The sequence below is a fragment of the Phycodurus eques genome, chromosome 16 (assembly GCF_024500275.1).
Source record: "Phycodurus eques isolate BA_2022a chromosome 16, UOR_Pequ_1.1, whole genome shotgun sequence".
Lineage (NCBI taxonomy): Eukaryota > Metazoa > Chordata > Actinopteri > Syngnathiformes > Syngnathidae > Phycodurus > Phycodurus eques.
This window is the reverse complement of record NC_084540.1, coordinates 23712579-23740363: the sequence shown is the minus strand read 5'-3', so window position 1 is coordinate 23740363 and position 27785 is coordinate 23712579. Positions and strand designations below refer to the sequence as shown.

At 49.5% G+C, this 27785-nt stretch overlaps 2 protein-coding genes across 11 annotated transcripts; one reads left to right on the top strand and one right to left on the bottom strand.

Moving 5' to 3' along the window:
• Positions 1-301: 301 nt before the first annotated feature.
• On the top strand, positions 302-22676 carry LOC133414684 (integrin alpha-3-like). Of its 9 annotated transcripts, none has more exons than XM_061700222.1 (28): positions 302-379; positions 4207-4391; positions 4528-4655; positions 4794-4879; positions 5897-6033; positions 6112-6218; positions 6319-6411; positions 6781-6840; positions 9523-9679; positions 9736-9929; positions 10008-10096; positions 10192-10325; positions 11089-11166; positions 11235-11302; positions 12707-12843; positions 12921-13064; positions 13492-13589; positions 13673-13823; positions 14025-14108; positions 14385-14464; positions 15217-15294; positions 15364-15466; positions 16886-17053; positions 19355-19483; positions 19585-19698; positions 21066-21152; positions 21223-21348; positions 21477-21680. In XM_061700222.1, the coding sequence occupies exons 2-28, from the start codon at positions 4210-4212 to the stop codon at positions 21585-21587; spliced, it is 3123 nt and encodes a 1040-aa protein (XP_061556206.1). In that variant the 5' UTR covers positions 302-379; positions 4207-4209; the 3' UTR covers positions 21588-21680. The 9 variants fall into 9 exon arrangements, 8 of the variants coding, with proteins under 8 accessions (XP_061556206.1, XP_061556205.1, XP_061556203.1 ...); XM_061700221.1 differs by having other exon boundaries at positions 9520-9679; XR_009770069.1 differs by lacking the exon at positions 19585-19698 and having other exon boundaries at positions 9520-9679; positions 20917-21152; positions 21477-21564.
• Positions 22322-27615, bottom strand: rdm1 (RAD52 motif containing 1). 2 transcript variants are annotated; one of them, XM_061700228.1, is made up of 7 exons: positions 27342-27615; positions 25789-25968; positions 25572-25697; positions 25340-25493; positions 23289-23387; positions 23098-23203; positions 22322-23017 (listed from the first exon to the last, which is right to left on the bottom strand). In XM_061700228.1, exons 1-7 carry the CDS (start codon positions 27438-27440, stop codon positions 22951-22953), a joined length of 831 nt encoding a protein of 276 aa, XP_061556212.1. In that variant the 5' UTR covers positions 27441-27615; the 3' UTR covers positions 22322-22950. The 2 variants fall into 2 exon arrangements, with proteins under 2 accessions (XP_061556212.1, XP_061556210.1); XM_061700226.1 differs by having other exon boundaries at positions 22324-23016; positions 23091-23203.
• Between the last annotated feature and the right edge of the window lie 170 nt (positions 27616-27785).

Sequence of the window (27785 nt, the reverse complement as noted above, 5' to 3'; positions counted from 1 at the left end):
ATTTCATCTTGATGATGATGAAGATGACAAAATGAGTGAAAAGGAAGTCACAATTACAAAGACAGGAAGCCAAGAAAATCCTCGTGTGTGTGATTGAGCTGACTATGTTCAGGCGGCGATGTCACCACACACGCACATCATAAAACCCAACAATGAAGGTGCCCTCGCACGGGCAAATGCATTTGTGACCGTGTGGGCGGGCGTGCAGACATGATTTCATTTGCGAGCGCCTCGGCTGGAGAAGGAGAATGAGAATTAGGAGGAGGAGGAGGAAGAGGAGGAGGACAGCGAGCCAGCGGACGACGAGCGCTGGCGAGCAGCCGTGCGGAAATCCGATCGACGGCCTGACGAGGATTCTTCGGCGTCTTCATCGCAACAGGTTGATTTGTTCTTTACTTTTTGACCCAGTTTTCTACGTTACCTTTGGTTATTTAAATGTTAACGACACTATATATTTGATGTTGTTTTATTTTATACTCGTTTATGTTGCGTTTGATTGTGTTTACGTGCCACGTTACTGTTGGAATACCTGTTTGTTCTAGTTTTTATGAAATGTTTATGTTGCGTGTTTTATTTCTCACATTTATTGTCTTTATGTGCCATGCTGATGTTTTATTACTATGTGTTCAAGTTCCAGTTCACATTATTAAGTGTTCCTATTTCAGGTCACGTTAGGTTTTATCATGTTACATGTTGTTTTTTATTGACCTGTTCATACGACCACTTTTGGCCCGTGTTCGTATTAACACGTTCAGGTTGCGTGTTTTATTTTCTTCCATGTTTGTTACTGTGCTTACAAGTAACCTTTTCACAGCATTAAATGTTGATATTACATTAAAGGTCCCCTGTTGTTGGCTATTTCAAGCTCCATAGAGTGACTCTCTAACATGGACTTAGTATCAAAGTGTCAATTTCATTTGAAAGGACACCTTGGCCTTGTCATCCGAGTGTCCGGAAAAGGCCCCTCTGACGGCTGCTTCCGCTTTGTCCAGATTTGGCTAAGACCGCCCCCTTTTCTCTGATTGGTTGCCTCCGCGTTGCGTTTGTTACGTCGTCAGCGGAGATCTTCGCGAGCGACGTCGAGAAGCTGGGGAAATTCCAACAAGCTGAATTCAGGCTTCGGCAGAAAAAGGTCTGGAACGCAGGAATGCAGGGACCATTTGATGGCACATGTTTATTGAGGCACCATAGAGACAACATAACATCCCAAATACTAGAAAAAGTTGGTTTGGCAAAAGGTGTGGTTCCCTTTAAATGACATTTTTTCACATTCACGTTTTGTCACGTTTGCATTGTTTTTTTAGTGCATTCACATTACATCTTTTATTACTTCCACGTTGACATTATATTTGATCATGTTCAAGTTACATTTTACTACTTGCGTTTGTTTTATCACGTTTATCTTGTTGTTACAAACCCCAATTCAAATGAAGTTGGGACGTTGTGTCAAACAATGCATTTCAACTTCTATTCAATTGAATGCACTACAAAGATATTTCATGTTACTGTTTTTATTCCCTCATTTTGAATTTGATGCCTGGGGGCAACAAAAGACCGGGAAAGTTGAGGAATGCTAAAAAAAAACAAAACACTTGTTTGGAACATTCCTGAGGCGAACAGGTTTGTTGGAAACCGGTGAGTGTCACAATCGGGTAGAAAGGTTGCATCCCCGAAAGGCTCAGTTGTTGACAAGCACGGATGAGGCGACGGTCACCACTTTGCCGACAAGAACAGCGTGTCTCAATGTACGATGGCAAGGAATTGAGGGATTCCATAATATCATCAAAAGATTGAGAAAATGCGATCGGCTGGCGACCAGTCGAGGGTGTACCCCGCCTCCTGCCCGACGACAGCTGGGATAGGCTCCAGCACGCCCGCGACCCGCGTGAGGAGAGGCGCGACAGGAAATGGATGGATGGATGGATGGATTGAGAAAATATGGAGAAATCTCTGCCAATCCCGTGACCTTCTATCAGGGAGGTTTCGGATATTGGCAACACGGGCAGCTGCCCAGGGGGGCATCCTCTGGCGGGCGGCAGAGACTCCGACGCCGGACTGTTGAACAACTCAAGTTGTACACGGGACAGTCAAAGTTATCAAAAGCTTTTTAACTGTATGACGGGGGCGGGCCTTCGAACCTTTCGTTCCACATTTCGCCACAAAACCGAAGATGCCTCAAATCCATCAAAGTCTCATTCGTTGTACGTTTTACCTTGAGCTACAAAAATCGGCGCACACCTGTATCGACCCCAGACGTACAAAAACCTCAAAGACTCACATACCCTAAACCCAACGGGAAGTGACCTGCGACTTCGTAATCGTAAGGTTTGTGTCACGTGTGGGGAGTAGCTGGACCCAAGAGCAGGCGGAGGCAGAGAGATTGTGATGAACAGTTTTATTTAGGAACGTAATGGAGGTAGTCCTGGGTGCGCCGGCAGGGCAGGAGTGACGTGGATCAGGAACACGGGAACACTGACGGGAGTCAAAAAAGGGAACCAAGCTTACTCGAATCAAGTGGGCCGTGGTACCGCTCGAAGTAACTGCAATACTTTGGCCAGGATTTCCTGGAAGAGGCGGGCTTATGTGCCGGTGGCGATGAGGCTGATCGGAGACAGGTGCTGAAAACAGAGACGGGAGGGGGGAGAGAGCGAGAGGACGCGAAGCGCCCTCCAGGCTCCTATAATGGAACTGCAGGGCAGTACAAGACAGTTCGCCCTTTTTGCAAGGTTGCTGATGCCATACCTACACTTCATCAAAGAGCTACTGGTGGTACGTCACACCTACGCCCACCAAACTTGGCAGGTACGTGTATTACCCCGACTTCTACAAAATTGTGATTACAACCTATAGCCTAAACTCAACAGAAACCGACGTACAACCTTTTAAAGGTACCCTTTTGGAAAATCTACAGGTGTCACACTTTTGCGAACTTGTCCTACAGATTTCATCCGATTGCCTTCAAACTTGGTCAGTACCATCTCAACACCTGGCACATTCAAAGTTATCAGAAGCTTCCCCCCCCCGACATAACATATGCCAATGGCGGCTCTTCAACCGTAGCTTTTCTGAGCTCGCCACAAAACAGAACATGGCGACAGTTCATCAAAGACCTATCCGCGCCACGTTGCACCTCCGCCTACGAAGATTCATACACACGTGTAGCACGCCCACACGAACAAAACTGTAATACAACCCATGTCGTAAACTCAACCGAAAATGATCTGCGGCCTTTTAAATGGAACATTCAGAGTAGTTCAAAGTCCCACCATCATTACCAACAATACATACAGCAGTGTGGTAGGCCTAAGAGTTCGTTATCATCTTTCATTTATTCAATAGAACCTTATAAAAGGCTTGTCCAACAGCAGTGGTGTCCTCCCTATGGCCTGGGGGCCATTTGGGGGCCATCCCCCATTTTTGTGTGGCCTGCTTTTTCGCAATATAACCTTTCACACGGCTTTGCGCTTTTGACAGCAGCGGTGTTCAACCTATCGCCCAGGGGCCATTTGCAAAATGGGAGGACTGGCTTCCTCCCATTTTGTGCGGCCGGACCTTTTTGCAACATTTGCATGGGTCATACGTTTGCAGTTGTCGTGCAGCAGTGGTGTCAAGCCTATGGCCTGGGGGCCATTTGCATGTCATCCTCCATTTTTGTGTTGCCCACATTTACTGAACACGGGCCATACCTTTGCACTTGTCCAACAGCGTGGTGTCCAACCTACTGCCCGGGGGAAATTTGCGGCCCTTAATTCCTCGTGTCAATACCCCAACCTGCCCGGACCTCAAACTGCCAGTACCCCGACGGGACCGGGGTGCGAGGGCCCGATTATAGCTGTTTTTATTTAGGTTTTACACGTGCCAACTCAGTCACAGATGGTGCAGTGGTACACTCGCCTGACTTTGGTTTCAGTTCCCACTCGGTGACGGTGTGAACGTGGGTGCGAAAGGTTGTCCGTGTCTATATGTGCCCTGCCGCTGACAGGCGACCAGTTCAGGGTGTAGTCCGCCTTTTGCCCGAAGTCAGCTGGGATAGGCTCCGGCTCCCCGTGACCCTAACCAGGATAAGCGGTGTTGAAAATGGATGGATGGACAATGTGCCAACTTCATTGGAGTTGGGGTTTGCACACTTTTTGTTTTGTTTTCACATGACTTGTTTTATTCATTTTGTAACACGTGTGTTAATGCGTGTGTGGTTTTGTCTTTCAGGGCATGTTTGTGTGTGGGAGCGTCTCCATGGCGACATGCGTGAGTTTGTTGTTGAGCACGTGTGTATTAGCGTGTGCGGCGTCCAACGTGGACACGCGCTTCCCGCTGCTGAAGACGGGAGCAGACGGAACTTTGTTTGGACTTTCCGTCGCTTTGCATCTTGACCTCAAGTCACACAAGCACCTGTGAGTACCCTCTGACCTTTGACCTTCTCTTTGTACACAGACACACCGGTGCACACACTCACACAGTGTACACACACACACACACACTGAAAAGCGACGCATCGCGTTTGTGTCGTGTCGTCTATGGTCTTCAAAGCCTATTGGTCGGAGCTCCCAGAGAGAGGGCGGAGCCCGATGTCCCGGCCAATCGAACCGGGGGCGTCTACAGCTGCCCGATAACTGCCGACCAATCGGATTGCAGGAGGCTATCGCTCATTAAGCAAGGTGAGGCCAGCCTTCTTTTCGGCCAGTCAGAGTGCGCCCTTTGAAAGTACTTCGTGTTTCCGGGTGAAACCATAACCACCAGTAGACACGGGCCACACCCCTACCCCTTCCTCCTCCCTTGTGATTGGTGCGTTGCAGACTTGGACCCGTCCGAGGACCTGGTTGAGGACATGTGGTTGGGCGTGTCGCTGGCCAGTCAAGGGCCACCCGGGGGGCGGGTCCTGGTGAGTCCACGTGGCATTGATGACATGCCAATTTAAGGCCTGGTACACACACCTAACCTTAATCTTAAAAGATTCTTTAGCTGTTACAGAGCCCACACATGAAGATCAAAAATATGGCATTTGACAGTTTTGGTCATACGATGTGTGGTGTGCTCCGATCATCTCAACACCACACACAGAAAGATTTGTTCCGCCACCAATCTCGAAATCTCGCGTGATCACATGTGAGCTCACAAAAACGAAGACGGGCAGACACTGTGCCGAAAAATACTTGCTTTGGAAAATACCTCTTGCCGTCTGGGAAAGCCACTTTATACAAAAAACGCCATCAGGTAAGACACGTGTGTTCCTGAGTCAGGCCGCGTCTTGATTGGCTACATTCCGTTACACATCACAATTCACGGCGCCATGACTCTGGAGTCGGTGTCGTTGGCTCCCCCCACATGCAAAGATTTTTGGTCTTAAATACTGAAGGCGTGCAATATTTAAGATTGGCAGACATGACTCGTTTCGGTCGCAATAATCGGGACAAATCCACTTTTAACACAACTCAGACTCAAGAATAATCTTAGAGGATAATCCGATAAGACATGCAATAGTCTGGCGTTGGTCATCGTTGGTCGGGAAGGGACAAAATCGTGACAAAAACAGTCCGATTGTCTTGATGTGTGTACCGGGCCAAAATGGCACTTAGGGACGCCGCACACCGTGCCATGCGCTCGAACCCGATTGGACCGGACCATCGCAAAAAAATGACAGTTGGCGACTCAACTAATGCTGTATCAAACCACCGTAGTACAGCACCAACTACTGGCAAGGAGGACTTACTCCATGTCAGATTTTTGTCCTTTAAGTATCGGTGGCTGGTATCGGCAGCCTTCACGAGTACCTGACATACGGAAATAATGTCGGTATCGGAGCGAGAAAATGAGCTTACAAGCAACACGCTAGCCGCCCGCCCGCCTACGTGTGGAGTTGTCGAGCTAACATGCTAACGTGCAAACCGTGGCCCCGCAGGCGTGCGGTCATCGCTTTGTGAAGGTTTACGGTGCGTCCGAACTCAGACACATGATCGGTCGCTGTTATATCCGCGGCGACGACCGGCGCCACGATGGCGCAGACGACCAGTGGCGGTCCCTTGAGCAGGTGTGCAGGTATGCAGGGGAGCGGGGCACACGGTGTAAAGTTATCATGCTCCGCCCACTCACCGTTATGTGCGTGTGTGCATGCAGTCACCTGGGGGACGTGAGCAGAGAGGTCATGTGTAGCTCGGGAATGTCTGCCGCCATCTTTCGGCATGACATCATCATCGGATCGCCAGGAAGTTACCAATGGCAAGGTATGAGGCCTTCATCTTCTTCTTCTTCTTCTCCGTCTCCTTGTGTTTCTTCTTCTTTGACTTGTCCTCGTCCTTCTCCTCCACCATTTCTTTGATGAAGGAAACGTCCACGTGACCTGGACCAATCCTCACGTCATCTTTGACACCAGGAGGAGTTCCTTCCCAAACCTGCAGCGCAGGAACATCTACTTAGGTCAGTGACCCTCTCAACACTACATAGTAGGTGCGAACAGCTACGCTATGTGCTAACAGCTAGGTTATGTTCTAAAAACAGCAAGGGTACAGTACATCCTAATAGCTAATAGCTAACAAACAGCAAAGTTACATGCAAATATCTAAGCTACGTGCTACACAGCTAGGCTCAATGCTAAGAACTATGTGTTAACAGCTAGACTACAGATAATAATCAAGGCTACATGCTAACATCTAGGCTATGTGCTAACAGCAATGTGTTAACAACTAAATTACATGCAAACAGCTCGGCTACATGCTAATTGGATGGTTACATGTTAACTTCTATTATGTGTGTGTGTGGTGTGCATTTGTGTGTGTGCGTGTGCAGGCTATTCAGTCACTCAGGCTGCTGGTCTTCTCTCTCAGGATGACGTCACCATAGTAACAGGTGATTACTTCCTTTGTGTCCATCCAATCAGCTGATAGCTGTATCGACGTATTTATTGATTGTTTGAGTTGAGGAACAGGTGTGGAAATCTGTTTGAGCATATCTTTCACATCCTTCCAGCTGCAGGTTCGTGGACTAGTAGCTATTTGTCCTCACGACAGTGTAGTAAGAAAATTCAGTGTACATATATAAATGTGAGTGTGAATGGTTATTTGTTTGTATGTGCCCTGCGATTGGCTGGCAACCAGTTCAGGGTGTACCCCGCCTCCTGCCCGATGACAGCTGGGATAGGCTCCGGCACGCCCGCAACCCAAGTGAGGAGAAGCGGCTCACAAAATGGATGCATGGATGGATGGATATATATATATATATATATATATATATATATATATATATATATATGTACAACCCCAATTCCAATGAAGTTGGGATGTTGTGTTAAACATAAATAAAAACAGAATACAATGATTTGCAAATCATGTTCAACCTATATTGAATTGAATACACTACAAAGACAAGATATTTCATGTTGAAACAGATAAACTTTATTGTTTTTAGCAAATTTGATGGCTGCAACAGGTTCCACAAAAGCTGGCACAGGTGGCAGAAAAGAGTGAGAAAGTTGAGGAACGCTCATCAAACACGTGTTTGGAACATCCCGCAGGTGAACAGGCGAATCGGGAACAGGTGGGGGCCGTGAGCGGGTAGAAAAGCAGCTTCCCTGAATCGCTCAGTCATTCACAAGCAAAGATGGGGCGAGGGTCACCTCTTTGTGAACAAGTGCCTGAGAAAATAGTCCAACAGTTTAAGCACAATGTTCCTCAACGTACAATTGCAAGGAATTTCATCATCTACGGTCCATAATATCATCCAAAGGTTCAGAGAATCTGGAGAAATCACTGCATGTAAGCGGCGAGGCCGAAAACCGACATTGAATGCCCGTGACCTTCCATCCCTCAGGCGGCACTTCATCGAAAACCGACATCAATGTGTAAAGGATATCACCGCGTGGGCTCAGGAACACTTCAGAAAACCAATGTCAGTCAATACAGTTCGGCGCTACATCCTCAGTGCAACTTGAAACTCTACTATGCAAAGCAAAAGCCATTTATCAACAACACCCAGAAACGCCGCAGTGTTCTGTGGTCCGACGAGTCCTCATTCCAAATTGTTTTGGGAAATTGTGGACGTCGTGTCCTCCGGGCCAAAGAGGAAAAGAACCATCCGGACTGTTATGGACGCAAAGTTCAAAAGCCAGCATCTGTGATGGTATGGGCCTGTGTTAGTGCCAATGGCATGGGTGACTTACACATCTGTGAAGGCACCATTAATGCTGAAAGGTACATACAGGTTTTGGAGAAACATACGCTGCCATCCAAGCAACGTCTTTTTCACGGACGCGCCTGCTTATTTCAGCAAGACAATGCCAAACCACACTCTGCACGTGTTACTACAGCGTGGCTTCGTAGTAAAAGAGTGCGGGTACTAGACTGGCCTGACTGCGGTCCAGACCCGTCTCCCATTGAAAATGTGTGGCACATTATGAAGCGTAAAATACGACAACGGAGACCCCGGACTGTTGAACGGCTGAAGCTGTACATGGAGCAAGAATGGGAAAGAATTCCACCGACAAAGCTTCAACAATTAGCGTCCTCAGTTCCCAAACGTTTGTTGAATGTTGTTCAAAGAAAAGGTGACGTAACACAGTGGTAAACGTGACCCGGTCCCAGCTTTTTTGGAACGCGTTGCAGGCATAACATTCTAAGTTAATGATTATTTGCTAAAAACAATCAAGTTGATCAGTTTGAACATTTAATATCTTGTCTTTGTAGTGTATTTAATGAAATATAGGTTGAACATGATTTCCAAATCATTGTATTCTGTTTTCACGGTGACCGACTGGTTAGAGCGTCTGCCTCACAGTTCTGAGGTGCGGGGTTCAATCCCCGTCCCGGCCTGTGTGGAGTTTGCATGTTCTCCCCGTGACTGCGTGGCTTTTCTCCGGGCACTCCGGTTTCCTCCCACATCCCAAAAACATGCATGCTAGGTCAATTGAAAACTCTAAATTGCCCGTAGGTGTGAATGTGCGTGCGAATGGTTGTTTGTTTGTATGTGCCCTGCGATTGGCTGGCAACCGGTTCAGGGTGTACCCCGCCTCCTGCCCGATGACAGCTAGGATAGGCCCCAGCACGCCCGTGACCCGAGTGGGGAGAAGCGGCTCAGAAAATGGATGGATGGAGATATATATATATATATATATAGTGCTTTTCTATACACTCAAAGATGCATCACAGTTGCACACAATATTCATTCACTCCACAGTCACACCCTACTTGTGCGGCCACAGCTGCACTGCAGGGGGCAGTCTGACAGAAGCGTGGCTGCCATTCTGCACCTGCAGGGCCCTCTGACCACCACCAAACATCCAACCAGATCCAAGCATGTCGCACTGGTAGAACGACTTGGGCTCTAGTTGTTGAAAAAAACATTTTTACTAGTGCGCTGGACTGTCTTAACAGTGACTCAGTAGTCAAACAATTTATTGTTTCCAGCCCATTCTTGGGGGTGCTTCTGATCCTAGAATCACCCCTGCTAGTTAGGACAAAGCGCGTACTAGTACATGGACCCGAAGCTGGACATGAAGAACAAGTAGCGTAAATTGAAAGGTGTTCCCCTAAGCAGGCGCGCCGAAGGACACCAAAGAGGACGCCCGCGGTTCTGTGCTCCTAGCGGTCAAAGATGCCGGCGCCGGGCTGGCCATCCGGCAGACGCTCCGAGGAGAGCAGACGGGCTCGTACTTCGGGAACGCCGTGGCTGCCGCGGACCTGGACAACGACGGGTAGGCGAGTCTTGCGCCCTCATGCGTCGCCACGTCTCACTACGCGTCACCCCTAGGTGGCACGACCTGCTGGTGGGCGCGCCTTTTTACTTCCGGCGGCAGCAGGAAGTGGGCGGGGCGGTTTACGTGTACATGAACGCGGGGGGGCGCTTCCGCTCGACGCCCACGTTGGCGCTGAAGGGGCCGCCCGCTTCGGCGTTCGGAATGGCCGTCGCACACGCCGGCGACCTCGACGGAGACGGCTTCCAGGGTTAGGGAAGGTCATCTCGGCGCGTGATGCGACTGTGTGATGTCACGTGACCGTGTGATGTCGTGACGCTTGTTGCAGACTTTGCGGTGGGCGCTCCGTTTCATGGAACAGGAAGTGTGATGATCTGGTGCGGGAGCAGCACCGGTGTCTCCAGCCAGCCCAGCCAGGTGCCTCACCCGAGCGCACGCGTACGCACACGCACACAGAAACGCAGACACACGCATACGTACACTGTGTGACTGCGCTTCGGCTCCCCCTGCAGGTGATCAGCGGAAGCAGTTTGTCCCCTCGCTTGTCCACTTTCGGGTTCTCGTTGTCCGGCGGACTGGACGTGGACGGGAACCGACATCCAGACCTTCTGGTCGGCTCGCTGGACGACACCGCTGTCCTGCTGAGGCGAGCGCGCACACTTCTTGTTTCGCCATCGGACGCTTTCAACGTGTCGCGACATGCTTTAGTCATCGCTAATCAGTTGATTTGATTGAATTATATTGATTAGTAGACTAGTGAATCTAATCGATTAGTAGTAGAATAGATTCATAGCATCTATTGAACTGTATTGCTTTCATGAACGGACCTTTGACCGCCAGCATGACGCGACCTCTTCGGTGTCTTTCCGAGAGCCGATTCTCGAAAGGCCCTTTCAGCATTTATGGGATGTGCAGTAAATGCTCAAACAGCTCTGTATCGAGCTTTTTGAGCGTGCGCTGATAAGGAGGCTACTAGTGCGTGACACATGGCTACTAGTAGCGTTACCAGTGCAGCGCAGTAATTTACGAGTAAGGTTTAATTGGGTAGTGGTAGGCCAAAAGAGGCACTTGTAGCGGAACAAACTACTAAGATGCAGTCATTCAACTAGTGTGCCGAATTGTCCGACTACTGAGGACATATAGTGTACTAGTACACGAACCGCAAGCTGGATATCTGCGTTATTGAATGAATGCTAGAAAGGATGAAGCTGAACTCGTACGCTCTTTGTCCTCACTAGTCGGACAACTTTGGCGTACTAGTAGTGTTACTTGTAAGGCAAAACTTTAATAATTGACAAATGCGTGCTACAGTTATAATACGAGTTAACATGTATTGCTCCAGCGTAGTACTTAATGGTAAGCGGGCTTCCTAGTATTGTACTAATGACGTGTGCTGATTGTGCGTGCAGGTCTCGTCCGGTGATCCACCTCAACAAAACCATCAGAGTGTCCCCAAATATTGTGAAGCCCAACACTTGCGACTTTTGGTGAGAGGACTCAACTCCGATGCCGGCTAACACGCTAACAACATGCTAACTGTGTGTGCGTGTGTCAGTATTGAGGTGGAGGTGTGTTTCTCGTACACGTGGAGCACCGGTGACACGCGCCAGCGAGACAACATCAGTGAGTCGACCGCAGAGGCGCGCACACACACCAAAACCAGCTTCACGGAGATTCGTCTTTCAGCCATCTTGTTTTTTCTTTTAAGATAATTAGCTCAGCCGAGAATCAGAATCAGAATCAGAATCCTCTTTATTTGCCAAGTATGTCCAAAACACACAAGGAATTTGTCTCCGGTCGTTGGAGCCGCTCTAGTACAACAGACGGTCAATTTACACAACACTTTGGGGACATAAAGACATTGACAAAAAACAATTGTGCATAAAGATGCAGAGTCCTCGAGCACTTAGAGCAGTTCGAACGACTCATATTGCAATAGTCCGGCGCAATGACCGTTGTGCAAAGGGCGCCGAGACTTCAAGGAGTGCATGCGGTTTTTAAGTGAAGAGTAGTACGATCATCTGGGACAATGTCGATTGCGCAAATGTTGCAGATACTCCTCAGTCAGTGTGCAAATGGTGCAGATGCTACTCTGGCATGAGTGGCCGGTATTGGTCAACCACAGATATGCAAATAGTGCAGCGTGTCGAGACAACGACAGTGAGTGCACGAGTCGTGTATCGTTGGCCCCACAGAAATGTGACAACCAACTCAAGTCAAAAAGACAAAAAAATTGCCAGCATGTTGCAATGGAATTGTAGGTCAGCTGTTTAAGAAGTCGATCGCAAGAGGCAAGAAGCTGTCGGAATGTCTACTAGTTCTAGTTTGCGTCGATCGGTAGCGCCTACCTGAGGGAAGGAGCCGGAAGAGCCGGTGACCGGGATGCGGAGGATTTTGCACGCTCACGTTGCAGCGGGGCGTGTCCTGCCTAGAAACTAAGTGGGAATCCTAATAACGCATACTGGTTTTTACAAGTTTACAGGAAATACATTTTTGAAACGCAATTAATGCGGATTCCAATCCAAAAAAAACCAAAACATTTTTGCTGTTCTGTTGAAGAGAAATAGCAATAAAGTCTAAAAAATAAAATAAAATAAGAAATAAAATTGAAGAAAAGAGAATGTCAAGACAAAGTGGTTAATAAAGTAGTTAAGCCAAGAGTCTCACACACACACACAGTGGTCCAACAGTGTGCCTTTAAAGGGGGCGTGGCCTAGTTAGCGAGTGATGTGAGGAGCTCTGACTCCAGTTGACTCCGGTTGGCCGTTTCCATTTCGTGGAGTTTGTGTGTTTGTCCTGTTGACCAATCGGCACGTATGTGAGGCGCTCCAGTCCCTCAAATTTTGACTCACGACACAAAGCACAAAAAAAAACATGTACCGAGCACAACTCGTAAATCCGAAAACTTGTAAATTGGGGCACACGTAAATCAACGCAGCGCCGTACTTCGTTTTGTAAACGCTGCCTGCGTTTTCTATTTGTTTGTTTGTTACGGTGACATCATGTGACCGCCCGCACGTCCGTCAGCCGTCCGGTTCAGCGTGGCTGCCGACGTTGGCAGCCCGAAGCCCCGCTTGCGTTTCCGTGGCAATGGTCAGAGCGCGTACTCGGGCTCCATGCTGGTTCCGCAGCGGCGTTGCAGAACTCTGATCGTCGGACTGCCGGTGAGAACTTTGGGACTCAGACGGGAAATGGGCGTGGCCTCCAGAACACGTTGACCGATTTTCTGACTTTGCGTCAGACTCCCGTACGAGACCACGTGGCCGCGTTGGTGTTCTCGCTGAACGCGTCCGTGCAGCAGAAGATGCCCAAGAACAAAGAGCCCCTCCAGGACCTGGCGTCCTTCCCGGTACTGAGCCGCAGATCCCGACCAGTCAGGACTCAGGTGAGAACCTTTTATGGGTCGGTAGTAAGTATTTGTGTGTGTGTTGTGTGTGTTGAAGAGGCAACAATTCCAGTCACATGCATGCACTTTAGGCTACTATCCTCTGGGGGTCACCCAAAGACGACAAGTGCTTTGTCATTCTGCGCTGACAGTCCTGAGGGCCCACTAACGTTTTATGGCCTTTCTTCGAAGTGGTCTCATATTATGTTCCAAAACAGCTCGACCTGGGCCTGCCTTCTTCCAAGTAATATCAGGTTGGGAAGCATTGACCCGTTGCTAGCTTTTGCGTTGCGTTTCCGATTCGCCCTCTTGTGCGTCCCGGAATCATGCTACATAGAGAAACGAAGTGTTTGGGTTTGGGTACTTCTCAGCGTTCTCCGCAAACAAGTGAAGTAGTAGTAAGAAACGTGTCGCATTTGTTCCTCAGGTGCACATCCAGAAGGCGTGCGGTTCCGATAACCGTTGCCACAGTAACCTGCAGATGGCAGCTCACTTCACCGACGCCAGGCAGCAGCCGCTGAGCACGTAAGTCTGGAGAGCGCGGTAACCCAGAAGACCGCCGCAGTGGTTCGGGGCAGACCTCTACTGACAGGCCGGCTATTTTCCAGGTGGTCTGGCCGTCAGGTGTGGTCCTACGGGGGCGGCGCGGACCGTCTTCTGCTGCGGGTCAACATCAGCAACACAGAGGAGGACGCTCACTTGGCCCTGCTTAACGTCACGGTCCCGCCGGCACTGGTCTACTCCGGAGTCCGGACTAAGGTGCTGACAACGAGTTCAATAGTTCAAGTTCCGATATGGACTTGTCTGTAATGTGACTTGGATTTAACTTGGACTGACATTGACCACATCTGGACCTGATATGGGTCTGTTTGGAATAAGACTCGGACTTGACCTGGACTTGTCTGGAATGGTACTTGGACTTGGCGTGCTCAAAGCTTCTGGTGTCTTTGCTCCTTTCAGAGTGGCATCCAGAAAGTCCAATGTTCCGTGGAAGGTTTCGTGGTTCTGTGTGAGCTGGGAAACCCTTTCCAAAGTAACCAGACGGTACGGAACTTTTCATTGGTCTGATTTCCTTGGTCTTTGTTTTTCCTTTTTGTTCCTTTTTCTTTATTTTCAGCCCTGGTTCTTTATTTCTTGTTCTTTTGTTCCTTGTGATTTTTTTTATTTTTTATTCCTTGTGTTTTGGTCCTTGTTCTTTCTCCTTGATCTTAGTTCTTCGTTTTTGTTTGTTTGTTCCTCGTTCTTTTTTTTTTATTCCTCATTCTTTGTTTTCTGTTCCTTGTTCCTGCCGCGGTGGATCTAATGCGGGCTACCTTCCAGGTTGAAGTGTGGATCATTTTTGAGCCTTCAGAGACCAGCTGGGACACTTGGGAGGTGGAGACGCTGCTGCAGATGTCTACGTAGGACACACGCTCACTCACTCGCTCACATTTAACACCACGTTCACACAGAAACTGCAATCGGCTGGCGACCGTTCCAGGGTGTACCCCGGCTCTCGTCTAACGTCCGCTGGGATAGGATCCACCTCACCTGGGATTCTAATGAGGATAATCGCTTTAGAAAACGGATGGACGGATTAATTTGTTTAAGCTTTCGTCTGTTAAAACAGGTCATGAGTATTTAGGTTGAAATACTGAACAATTCCAAAATCCCTATACTAAGTTACGGGGTGCACATGGTAGTTGTTTGTTTGCGGTTAAGATTATGAGGGGGATCCTTGGAAAAATGTCTCCCTGGACCACAACATTTCGAGAAGGCCTGCTTTAACCGGCGGCACGGTGGACGACTGGTTCGAGTGTCTGCCTCACAGTTCTGAGGACAGGGGCTCAATCCCCGGCCCCGCCTGTGTGGCGTTTGCATGTTCTCCCCGTGCCTGCGTGGGTTTTTTCCGGGCACTCCGCTTTCCTCCCACATCCCAAAAACATGCGTGCTAGGTTAATTGACAACTCTAAATTGCCCGTAGGCGTGAATGGTTGTTTGTTTGTATGTGCCCTGGGATTGGCTGGCGACCAGTTGAGGGTGTACCCCGCCCCCTGCCCGATGACAGCCGGGATGGGCTCCGGCACGCCCGCGACCCGCGTGGGGAGAAGCGGCTCACAAAATGGACGGACGGATGGATGGATGCTTTAACTTTTGCGTGCATCATGTCCAGGCTCAGCGAGCAGACGGACTTGTCTCCAGTCTCGCTCTCCTTGATGATCAACTATTCTGTGGACATGTCCCTCACCTTGTGAGTACAGCACCTCGGGGACCCCTCAGGGAACCCATCTCGGCCTTACCCTCTTCCTGCTCGTGACAGGACCCGTCAACCGGGCCCCGTCCCCTTCAGCGGTCACGCGGTGGGCGAGTCGGCCATGAGGACAACGGAGGACGTGGGCCCTCTGCTCATCTTCACTTTCCAGGTCAGGCCGAAGCTGTGCATTACCCATCCTTACGCGTTCCCTACTCCCTAACCCGCTATATCGGGGCCTAGCTCGCTCCGTAAAAGGTGCCCTGAAAATCTGCGTTCGCGATCGCTTGCTCCCTGTTCCCTAATCACTAGATACGGATTTTTATATGGTGGCCTATCTACTGTACAGAGTTGACTCATCAGTCAAATGAAAACGAGCTTTGGTCGCCATTAACCCGTTGACTGCCGCGGACGTTTCTATTCAGCAACTGCGATCCAATCGCCTACTGCCACTGATGTTTGTCAAGGCCATTTTCCAACGGGCAGGCGTGGAACAGGGTCTCGCCCAGCTTGTCTGTGAAATTCCGACGAACAGATTCCTCCGGGCGGTGCCGTTGCATGGCTTCGGATTTGAGATCAGCACAGCGGGCGCACAGAGAACGCCCTCAAACCGGAGGGTCACCGGTTCGTATCCCCGCCCGAGCGCATGTCGTCATCGTGTCGCTGGGCGAGACGCTTAACCCGCATTGGCTACGAATGAATGCGGTCCGACGTTTGGCGGCGGGCCTCGTCGGAGGGGCCGTAGCCGTACAATGGCCACGCTTCTGTCGGACTGCCCCAGGCCAGCTGTGGCCTGGGGCAGTCCGCTTACCGCCGCCAGATAGGACTGCGGAGCGAATGAATAACGCGTGCAATAGTAAAGCATCGTTGAGTTGTCTAGAAAAGCGCTATGTAAGTGTAATGCATCATTATTACTACGGCTTTAGAATAGAAGACCAAGAAAACAAAGATCAGACAATGTCAACACGTTGGAAGTCGGACAAGTGTGGACATCTGACACTCCCAAAAAGTATGCTTATGTGTGCTATAAACTGAGTACATGTTGCGGTTGTCGATGGAGTGAATGGCGAACGCCATGGAATAAAGCCACCGACGTTCAACTCGGGCCATGCGATGAGTATGAGTCAGCGTCGCTCACGGGGCATTTTTTAGTTGTATAGCTGTAAAAAAAAACAAAAAACCATTTTGCAACCACAAGCCCCTCCCCTTCTCTGTCTATTTTTGTTGCTTTATAGTTTGAGGTGTCACAAAAGCAAAATAAAAGCATCAAAGTCACTGTTCTGCTTGACATTTCACTAAAAGCTCGCTTTCTCCACTTTCTGGTCAGAAACTGGTGTTTTGGGTGAAACCAACCCATGGTCTACTGCTGATTACTAAAAGATAGAAAGATAAATCGGAAAACAATGTTTATTTTCTCAAAGAAAATTCGAGTCTTTCTTCATCATTAAGGGCTCGATATCGGAGATAACCTAGACGCGCTCCAAAATAGAGGGCGCTATATAGCGGCTAGGCAGGGATTTGAATCCCGGCCCAAGTCCGCATCGACTTGTGTCGGAGATTCCGTGGTGTGAGTGGCGCCCCCGTCCGGCAGGTGCACTTGGGCGGGAGTTGCCGAGGCAACCCGGAGCTGGCGTTCAATTGGCCGAGCGAGTTGTCCAACGGGAAGTGGCTCCTCTACCTGACGGAGATCTCGCTGAACGGAAGCGCGGAATCGCGATGTGTTCCGCCCGGCAATGTGGTCAACCCTCTGCGCCTGAAGGTCAGTAACCGTGGCGATGCCTCAACGCAAACGGGGGGGACTTAACATGTATTGCTCCAGCGTGTTAGGGGACTTTTAAAAACTTTCGTAGAGGAGGTAAAAAATCATTAGAATAAAATAACTAAATCATTTATTGTTTTCTTTCCTGGTTTGATTTATGTTCACTGATGGTGTAGCGGTCCACTCGCCTGACTTTGGTGCGGGCAGCGTGGGTTCAGTTCCCACTCAGTGACGGTGCGAATGTGCCCTGTGACTGACTGGCGACCAGTTCGGGGTGCAGTCCGCCTTTCGCCCGAAGCCCCGCGACCCTGAACGGGATAAGCGGTGTTGAAAATGAATGGCTGGGTTTTATTTATTATTACTCACACCAAACATGTATGTTGTGTAACATGTAACATGCCAAACGCACGTTTCGTAACATGTAATGCAGCAAACGCGGTGTGTACAACCCCAATTCCAAATTAAGTTGGCACGTTGTGTTAAACATCAATAAAAACAGAATACAATGATTTGCAAATCATGTTCAACTTATATTGATTGATATATATTGAATACACTACAAAGACAAGATACTGATCAACTTGATTGTTTTTAGCAAATAATCATTCACTTGGAATTTGATGACTGCAACACGTTCCAAAAAAGCTGGCACAGGTGGCAAAAAAGAGTGAGAAAGTTAAGGAATGTTCGTTCCAAACAAACACCTGTTTGGAACGAACATCCCACAGGTGAACAGGCGAATTGGGAACAGGCGGGGGCCGTGATTGGGTAGAAAAGAATTGCTCAGTCATTCACAAGCAAAGGTGGGGCGCACTTGTTCACCTCTTTGCGAACAAGTGCGTGAGAAAATAGTCCAACAGTTTAAGGACAACGTTCCTTCAACGTACAATTGCAAGGAATTGAGGGATTTCGTCATCTACGGTCCATAATACCATCCAAAGGTTCAGAGAATCCGGAGAAATCGCCGCATGTAAGCGGCGAGGCCGAAAACCGACATTGAATGCCCGTGACCTTCGATCCCTCGGGCGGCACTGCGTCAAAAACCGACATCGATGTGTACAGGGTACCACGGCGTGGGCTCAGGAACACTTCAGAAAACCAATGTCAGTAAATACAGTTGGGCGCTACATCCGGAAGTGCAACTTGAAACTCTACTATGCGAAGCAAAAGCCATTTATCAACAACACCCAGAAACGCCGCCGGCTTCTCCGGGCCCGAGCTCATCTGAGATGGACCGACGCAAAGTGGAAAAGTGTTCTGTGGTCCGACGAGTCCGCATTTCAAATAGTTTTTGGAAATTGTGGACGTCGTGTCCTCCGGGCCAAAGAGGAAAAGAACCATCCGGACTGTTCTGGACGCAAAGGTCAAAAGCCAGCATCTGTGATGGTGTGGGGCTGTGTTAGTCCCAATGGCATGGGTAACATCTGTGAAGGCACCATTAATGCTGAAAGGTACGTACAGGTTTTGGAGAAACATATGCTGCCATCCAAGCAACGTCTTTTTCAGGGACGCCCCTGCTTATTTCAACAAGACAATGCCAAACCACATTCTGCACGTGTTACAGCGTGGCTTTGTACTAAAAGAGTGCGGGTACTAGACCGGCCTGCCTGCAGTCCAGACCCGTCTCCCATTGAAAACGCGTGGCGCATTATGAAGCGTCAAATACGACCACGGAGACCCCGGACTGTTGAACGGCTGAAGCTGTACATGGAGCAAGAATGGGAAAGAATTCCACCGACAAAGCTTCAACAATGAGCGCCCTCAGTTCCCGAAACGTCGATTGAATGTTGTTCAAAGAAAAGGTGACGTAACGCAGTGGTAAACAGGACCCGGTCCCAGCTCTTTTGGAACGTGTTGCAGCCATCAAATTCCAAGTGAATGATTATTTGCTCAAAACAATCAAGTTGATCAGTTTGAACATGAAATATCTTGTCTTTGTAGTGTCTTCAATGAAATATAGGTTGAACATGATTTGCAAATCATCGTATTCTGTTTTTATTTGTTTAACACAACGGGATTGGGATTGTAACATGTAACACAGCAAACACATGTGAAACATAACTCAGCAAACATATATTTTGTGTAACATGTAATACAGAAAACAACCGTGTAACGTAACACAGCAAACACACACATGGTGTGCAACGTAACATGCCAAACACATGTACAGTGTGTTATGTAACACCAAACGCACATTGTGTAACACGTAACACGCCAAACATCCCTATGCTGTGTATAGATACATGGATCACGTCATGTAACATGTGGAACGTGTAACATGCCAAACATGTTGTGTAACAGATGTCCAGAGAGGCGAGCGGGAGGGAGAGGCAGACTCCGGCGCAGGAAGAGGAAGTGAGGAAGGACAAGGGGACGGGACACGGCACGCCTGTCCGTCACTTGCAGACCAACAACAAGTCTTACGTCCTGGTAGGACCACCAGCAGGGGGCGCCGCCGTACAAAATCACTACGTGCTACCTTGACTTATGAGCTGTCGCTAGGTCCCTTTTGTGTGCGCGTGTGCATGCAGGACTGCGTGAACGGCGGCGCCAAGTGCGTGCACTTCACGTGTCCGCTGCCGCACGTGAAGAAGGGCGCCAGTGTGACGTTACGAGCACGATTGTGGAAGGCCACCATGTTGGAGGTTCTTCTTCGACATTTGCACGATGAGAAGCCATTTGAGCATTTTTCCATATCCTTGACATCCAGCTACTAGTACGCTCTTTGTCCTCAGTAGTAAGCGCACAAGTAGAACAACTTTCTCACTAGTAATGCATTTTCCAGTATTAGTGTCACTGTTGAATTAAACTACCGTCCTGCACTAGTCACACGACTAGACTACCGTCCTGCACTAGTCACACTAGTCACATGTGTCACGCATGAGTAGCCTCCTGGACCCTACTAGTAGCAATGTGGCTGCCATCTTTGTGGAATTTTCTAAAAAAAGAAGGAATGAGCACTTCTGAAATCCCCCAGAACAAATAAGTTCAGGAAAAATCCTCTTCCCACCATAATGTTCCTTTTGCGCTACGCAAGCGGATTCTTGAGGGCAAGCGCTGCCACTCGGAGAACGCCTCTCCTGGAATTTCAGCCCGCGCAAGCTTATTGGTGGATATTTTCAACTGAAACTCGTCAGCCAATCGGAGAAGGGCTGCCGAAACAAGAGAGTCGAGGAGACGTGCTGAGAAATAATCAAGGTGTATTGTTTGATGCTAACTCGAAGGCGATTTGTGGCCAGATTTTCTATTTAGCGATATCACATTTCTTATCTTCTGATTTTCTAAATTCTTGCCACGTTGTACTCAGGCGGAAGTGGCCTTTGCAACCAGATGCAGCATTTTGACAGACTGCCATTTTGGGGGAACCTTGTCAGGTTGCTAAGCCGCTATATGCAGAAAGTCACGTGACCAAACCCGGAAAACAGATTAGCGGACCTCCTGCGTACGCTACGCTAACAATCATGAATACAGTTTGACGACATGATGGTTTGAAGCAGAACTTTTTTGTTGTCTTTATGGCTTGTCTTTTTGGACAAAAGTTAACTACATGTATCTCATTTATTTATACAAATGCGATATGATATACATAACCAGGAACGAAGCCTAAACATGGGCTACTGTCATCTGTGGTGACATCTTGTGCTTAAAAAAAGACATTCTAGATGTTTAAAGTTCCTACTGTGACTTGGATCCCGTCTCGTTCGCCCTTCGCCCGAACCAAAAGGAAGCGCTTCGACCCGAATGCGGAAGTCGGTTGCGCTTATACCGATTCTAGTGATTGGAGAATGACGAAAGATCGTCGTTCCGTTTGCTCATTCCCGACCTCACCCTCACTCCAAAAGGATTTTCATTGGACATTTTAGGGAACGATCTCGGGGCCCACCTGCCCGCCCAAATCTACGTGCATGCCACTGCAAATGTCGGACATCAAGGATGTGGCGGAAAGGCTCAAATGGCTCCCCCAGGTGGAGCAACGAAGCAACTGCTGCGTGCGTGTGTATTTGTGCGTTAGCACTACATGGACGCCAGGGCCGTGCTGCTGCGGGGGCGGGCCACTCTCAGGCTGGGGACCTTCAACACGGAAGCCCACAGCGCACAGGTGCTACTAGCGCCCCCTGCAGCCAACGACAGCGACGACAACATTGACGCGGCGCCGCTGTTGTTTGCAGATGGAGGTCCACGTTTATCCCTACCCGGAGCGGCGGGTGGGCAGCGGCGCCCCCCTGTGGATGATTGCGGCGTCCGTCCTGGCTGGGCTGGGCCTGCTGGCTCTCATCTGCGCGCTGCTGTGGAAGGTAGCCTCGCACCGCGATAAGGGGACGGAGCGGGGGGGCGGCGGGGGTCCTCCTCCTTCAAGCTTCTCGCTCACTTCCCATTCCTGCTCATTTCCTACTCGCTCACGTCCCGCTGGTCTTCTGCCCAGAGCGGCTTCTTCGTGCGCGGCGGCACGTGGCGGGCGGCGCAGCACCGGGGTCGGATCGTAGCGGCGGAGGAGCGGCACGCGTGCCGGGACGGCGTCTCGACCGAGACCTGAACCCGAACGCCGGCACACCTGGACCGCTGCGGACTGACGCCCCGCAGCCGCAGCCGTCCCAAAGGGGGACTCTCGAGTCAGCGGGGGTCACCGACGCGGTGCCCGCAGGCACCCGGTAGCCCATGTGGACCACGAGTAGGCCTGTTCTAAAAATAGCTCACCAGTTCGATGTATTTTCTTGTTGCATTTTTAAATCATATTTGCATTGGTGTACATTTGGGGAATGACAATATTTTTTAAGAAGGTTCAAAGGTCAGCGTTGTCGCGCTCGTGGAGGCACGTTAGCGAGCGTAACGATGAGATGATTTAGTCCTCGTGTGATTTCAGAAGTGTGTATGCAACTGGAAGCCCTTCGCATTCATCAGCACACAAGGAGCGCTCCCTTTCAAAAAGGTCGTGACCCCTGCTCCGTGTGTATGTCGTGGTTCCTTGCAGTCTGTTGTTTGGATTGTTTGTTTCTGCAACTTGAAATCAAGCGTTTGTTGTTTAGTATTTGTATCGTGTCTTTTGTGAAACTTGTTAGGCTAAGCTAATGACTGTGACACGTCCTCGTTGTTTTGATAAACTTTGTGACGTCAAACTTGTTTGTGGATTAATAGAAACTTTTCAGCAGAATCGGGTCAACATTTGACTTGAAACACAAACACACGGGACCCGTCAGCAAACACAAAAGCGACAACAGGCAACATTTATTTAGGTACAATTTTTATGTAATTTATTTGTTGATGTGGAATACCTTTGAATTGAACGACGAGGTAGTTTTTTGCCTCTATGTAACACAATGTTGATGTTTAAGCTGTGCATGATAACATGTTTAATTTCTAAAATGTCTCGTTGTTGGGCCTGCTACCCGACTGTGTGTATATATATATATATATATATATATATATACACGTTATTTTCCTTCTACTCCTTTTTGAACACTGAGTCGCACGTTTTGATCTGCTCCCATGCTCCGAGCATGCTGTGATGCCACGTCCTGTCACATTGTACAGTTTGGAGTATATGTATGTATTTGTATTTTCTTCGTTTTCCCCGGCCAGGTCGGCACCGCAACTGTTCGATGAATCGGTTTTTTTTTTATACTGCCCCCAAGTGGCCAAGGTGCGCAAACCAGAATGAACGGCACAATTGAGGGAGAAAGTGTCAAACACTGATTCATTCTTTTGACTTTTATTTAATTATGCAATTACTGTATGTTTTTATAAAGTATAATATTGTGGAGTGCTAGGTTTCCCCATGAAAAACAACCACATTTTCTGTCAAATGAAATGAAATAGTATGAGTAATGAAATAGTTGTTAAAAATACCCTTCAATTATGCAAGTTGCTGAAATTTTCACGCCCGCCGCGCTGGTGGCGGTCTACCACACGGTCAGGTCCAGGTCTTCGTGTTCCCAGAGGTCTTCATTGGCAGGAAAGTTGTCCACCTGACACGATGACATCATCAGTCGGGGTCGGCGGACACGACGCGGACGTCGAATAAGCAGACGCAAGCGCTCACCCGGTCCCGGTCCCGGTCCCGGTCCCGGCTGTGGACCTGGACGATTCCTTGAGACTCCTCGGAGAAGAGGTGTTCCGCCGAGCGTCGCAGCTCCACCGTGACTTTGCCCTCACCTGACGAACACACACACGTCGGCGCAGGAGTTAGCCGGGACGGCATCGCCATGACGACCGGCCGGCGCGAGCGGTACCGGCTGACCTAGGAGAACCAGAACCACCGTGGAGAAGGCCTGGACCGCCGCTTTGTCTCGCACCAGCTTGTGCATCCTGCTGCGCTTCTGCAGCAGCGCCTCAGGACCTGCGCGCACACATACGGCCACCTGATTAGGTACACTTGATTTTTTTTATTGGATTTTTTTTTTTTTTTTTTTATCATGTTACGTAACGATTCAGAATCCTTCACCCTCCCCACCGGGTCCCCCCCAACCAGCGACAACCTCCATTACACCTCTGACCTCGACACTTCACGAAGAGGACATGAAGCGGTATCTGCAGTTTTCACTCAGCTCATCGGAAATGTACGAAGTCCCATCCTGCTTCAAAAGCTCCACCGTCGTCCCAGTCCCCAAGAAACCTGCAATCTCAGGCCTGAATAACTACAGACATCTGTGGTCATGAAGTCCTTTGAAGGCCTTGTGCTGGACCAACTCAAGAGCGTCACAGGACCCCCGCCGGACCCGCTGCAGTTTGCCTATCGAACAAACGGGTCGGCGCTTCATCCTAGAACACCTGGACGGCGCGGGGAGCTACGCGAGGATCCTGAAACTTCTGTTGGTGGAGTTCAGCTCCGCGTTCGACACCGTCATCCGAGATCTCCTCTCCTCCGAGCTTCTCCAGCTCAGCGTCTCGTCTGCCGGCGGATCTACAGTTTCTTGACGGGCGGGACGCGGCAGGTCGAGGGCGGGGGACGCCACCTCATCCACGCCCGCCACCGGCGCCGGGGCGCCCCAGGGATGCGTCCTCTGGCCGCCGCTCTTCTCTCTCTACATCTAGTCCGTGGTGACAAAGGCCCAGCAGAGGAGCGGTCGAGGAGGTTCTACACAGCGGTCATCGAATCGTCGCGGGTTCGTCCGTCGCTGTCCGGTTTGGCGCCGCTACAAGATCCGACTGCAGGGGACAGTTCGGACTGCCGAGGGGATCGGCGGTACCCCCCTCCCCGCTCTTGAGGACTTGCACACTGCAAACACAAAGACAAGGGCACGCAAAATCCTCCTGGACCTCCCGCATCCCGGTCACCGCCTCTTCCAGCTCCTTTCCTCGGGTCGGCGCTATCCAACAACGCAAACTAAAATCAGCGGCCCTTCTGACAGCTGCTTCCCTCTCGCCGTTAACTTCTTAAACAATTCCATTGTGACATGCTGCCAGTTTTGCACACCTCCGTTAGGACATCACACTCATTGTGGCGGCGTGGTCGCTCTGCGTGGTTTGCACGACTCTTGTTGATTCCTACCGGCCATTTACGTGCTTGACGCATTCGCACAACTGTCGTCATGTGTCACAATTGTGCCGCTACGACTCACTGGAAACCGCTCGAGGACCGCGTGACCGCCGACCTTTCATCGTTCAATGACTCTCCGTGTTTTCATGTCCGAAATTCATATTTTGATTCGATCTCAGCGGCTGTTTGTCGTCGCGCTCGAGCGGCTCCGACCGCCGCAGACGAATTCCTCGTGCGTTGGCCAATGAAGACGATTTGGATTCTGAACATTTTTATGTTACGTTCTTTTTTTTTTTATAGAAAGTTGTGCCTTGAGATCCGAGTTCAATTCATTCCGTGACCACGCCCGCAACTCAAAACAATTGAATTGAATGAAACAAAATCGTGAATTCCATTCTCGCTCCCCCCAAAAAGGTGTGTAACGTGTTTATGGAGAAAAATAGCACTTCATAACAGTGGTTTGTCTTGTCTATTTCTTACCATCTTAATTGTCAGTTTTAATTTCTGTAAAGCACTTTGTGTTGCATTTTAATGTATGAAAAATGCTGTACAAATACATTGGATTTGATTTATTGACATGATTACAAATAACGTCAAGAATTAATTTCACCTACTGCGAGGGTGTAACGGAACACGACGGCCGTGATAAACGAAAGATTTGCGATCGTAGCGGGCACGCGAAACGTCCCAGCGTCCGCGTTGCCAATCACTGACTCAGCGTCGAGTCATAAGACGTCTGCGAAGGCGGCGCGTCACGCGCGCTCTCGCCGACGGCGCACGTGACGACGTCCTCCATGTGCGCTCTCACCGACCTGCGGCGACGACGTCCTCCTCGACCACGGCGGCTCCTCGCGTGCTCACGCCGTGACGCGGGAACGAGATCTGCACCACGCAGCCCAGCTTCACACGCACACGCCCGCCGGCTTCCTCCTCCTCCTCCTCCTCCTCGCAGGGAAGCTCCTTCAGCTGCGGGCCCCACAGGAAGCGCTCGAGTCACGTGACACCCCGCATCTCCGCGACCCGCAAAGGCGTCCATGAAATTACTGTGATGATGTCACACGTCCACCCGTTGAATCCCAGGCACTCATTGGCCAACTCCACGCAGCGGGCGTGGCTCAGAGGCTTGTTGCCAGACAGGAAGTGAGGCGTCTGTTTGGAGCTCAACCTCACCTGACCACACACACACACACACACACACACACGTTTTAGCATTCCCTCACAAAAAAGGAGAAGAAGAGAATGTGTGTGTTCATGTGTCCACCATGAGGGGCGTGTTCTGGAAGAGGGCGCGTCCGTCCGTGTTCCGCTGGGCTTTGCGTGCCTGAGCCGCCGAGTAGAACTTGACCATGCCGTTGAAGCCGGGCGTGCTCAGCGCGGCGTTCGGACGCACCTTCACCAGGTAGAGCGGGCCGAAGGACGAGAAGACCGCGTGCAAGCGCTCCTACAACACACGTGCATTCACACAAATACACTGCGAAAACCCAAGATCAGACCCAGTCAATTCATCTTAGTTCCAGCGAAAACATCAGTTTTGACTTTTGGCTAATTCTTCAGCAAGACAAAAAGACTTGTTTTGAGATACAAGAGCTTATTTTCCTTTGGGCTTGTGGCCACATCGCGTCGGCCTCTCTCCCGCATCCTCCTCTCCTCTGGAACACCAAGTGCCCTCACGTCTTCCCTCTCCACATCCGTCCACCTTCTCTTCGGTCTTCCTCTCGCTCTCTCGCCTGGCAGCTCCGTCCTCATCGTCCTTTTACTCGCTCTCGCTCCTCTGGACGTGTCCAAGTCTGCTCTCTCGAACTTTGTCTCCAAAACATCGAACCTTGACCGTCCCTCGGATGAGCTCATTTCTAACCCTACCCGACCTGCTCACTCCTAGAGAGAACCTCAACATCTTATTTTAAGAATCAATTAAGTAGTTCCTTTGGCAGAGGACAAAATGCCTTGTTTTCAATATTTTTACACTGGTCATTTTTTTCCAGTGGACATATATGGGTTGCCATTTGTAGACCCGCTCACGCCAAAAATAACAGCAACATTTTGTCACATTTAGCTTCATGTGTTCAAATGGTGTGAATTTTCCAAATATTAAATAAATCTCAAATCTAAATGTTGAATATACACCTAAATGTTAAATAGATATCTAAATAGATATCTTAAATCTAAATGTTAAATATCTATATATACACACACACACACTGTATATATAAATCCATCCATCCATTTTGTGAGCCGCTTCTCCTCACGCGGGTCGCGGGCGTCATCGGGCAGGAGGCGGGGTACACCCTGAACTGGTTGCCAGCCGATCGCAGGGCACATAGAAACAAACAACCATTCGCACTCACAGTCATGCCTACGGGCAATTTAGAGTCTCCAATTCACGCATGTTTTTGGGAGGTGGGAGGAAAGCGGAGTGCCCGGGGAAAAGCCGCGCGGGCACGGGGAGAACATGCAAACTCCACACGGGCGGGGCCGGGGATCGATCCCCGCTCCTCAGAACTGTGAGATTCATATTTAGATTTGACACTTAGGTGTAGCATGTGACATTTGGATTGAACTATAAAGTTGACAAATAAGATCCTAAATGTGCATCAAAGTGACTGTCGAAAATTCCCACCATTTCTTTCAACACTGTTTGAAGCTCACTGTGACAAAATGTTGCTGTTATTTTCAGTGTGAGCGGCTGTACGAACGGCACCCCATATACAGACACATACGAACATCTAAACATACATAGCAAACACACGCGTACGTATGCACAAGTTGTTCCTGTGTGTTGTTGTTGTTGTTGTTGTTGTTCGGGCGAGTACTGACGTGGATGTGGGCCTCGGTCAAGTCCGGCTGGATGTTCCACACGAACAAAGTCTTGTTGTTCTCCACAGGAACCAAAAAGTCCAGCACGTCTACCTCCATCGCAAAGAAACGAAAATGTCTTCTTCGGCGTGTCGTTAGGAACACGACAAGCGAATCAAACTCAAGTAAAATAATTAAAACATTCTTTCTTGTCGTCTTTCAGCGACTCAAATTCAAAAGTTTACTCGCCAGCGAACAGATGGTGCGCGCTTCCGGAAAGAGGCGGGGTTTAATTTCATGATGCAATAGCGGCTACGTTGGCACCAGCCAATCAAAGGCGTCTCGTTTTGATCACGTGACCAGGTTTCGCTTTTCCAGCAATAGATGCCCAACAAAATCATGTACCACTTTGGCAAGATGATTTTAGCGCTTTGGCATTGAAAATAAAACAAAACATTGTTTACG

What these genes read in the sequence shown, in the direction of transcription:
- LOC133414684 (XM_061700218.1), top strand. Translation starts at nt 4,210, where the DNA reads ATGTTTGTGTGTGGGAGCGTCTCCATGGCGACATGCGTGAGTTTGTTG. An exon ending in GCGGACCTGGACAACGACGG is followed by an intron (nt 9,680 to 9,735) that starts GTAGGCGAGTCT and finishes CGTCACCCCTAG; the next exon opens with GTGGCACGACCTGCTGGTGG. An exon ending in CTTTCCAAAGTAACCAGACG is followed by an intron (nt 14,109 to 14,384) that starts GTACGGAACTTT and finishes GCTACCTTCCAG; the next exon opens with GTTGAAGTGTGGATCATTTT.
- rdm1 (XM_061700226.1), bottom strand. Translation starts at nt 27,440, where the DNA reads ATGGAGGTAGACGTGCTGGACTTTTTGGTTCCTGTGGAGAACAACAAG. An exon ending in TGACCGAGGCCCACATCCAC is followed by an intron (nt 25,969 to 27,341) that starts GTCAGTACTCGC and finishes CGTGTGTTGTAG; the next exon opens with GAGCGCTTGCACGCGGTCTT. An exon ending in GGGACCGGGACCGGGACCGG is followed by an intron (nt 23,017 to 23,090) that starts GTGAGCGCTTGC and finishes TCATCGTGTCAG; the next exon opens with GTGGACAACTTTCCTGCCAA.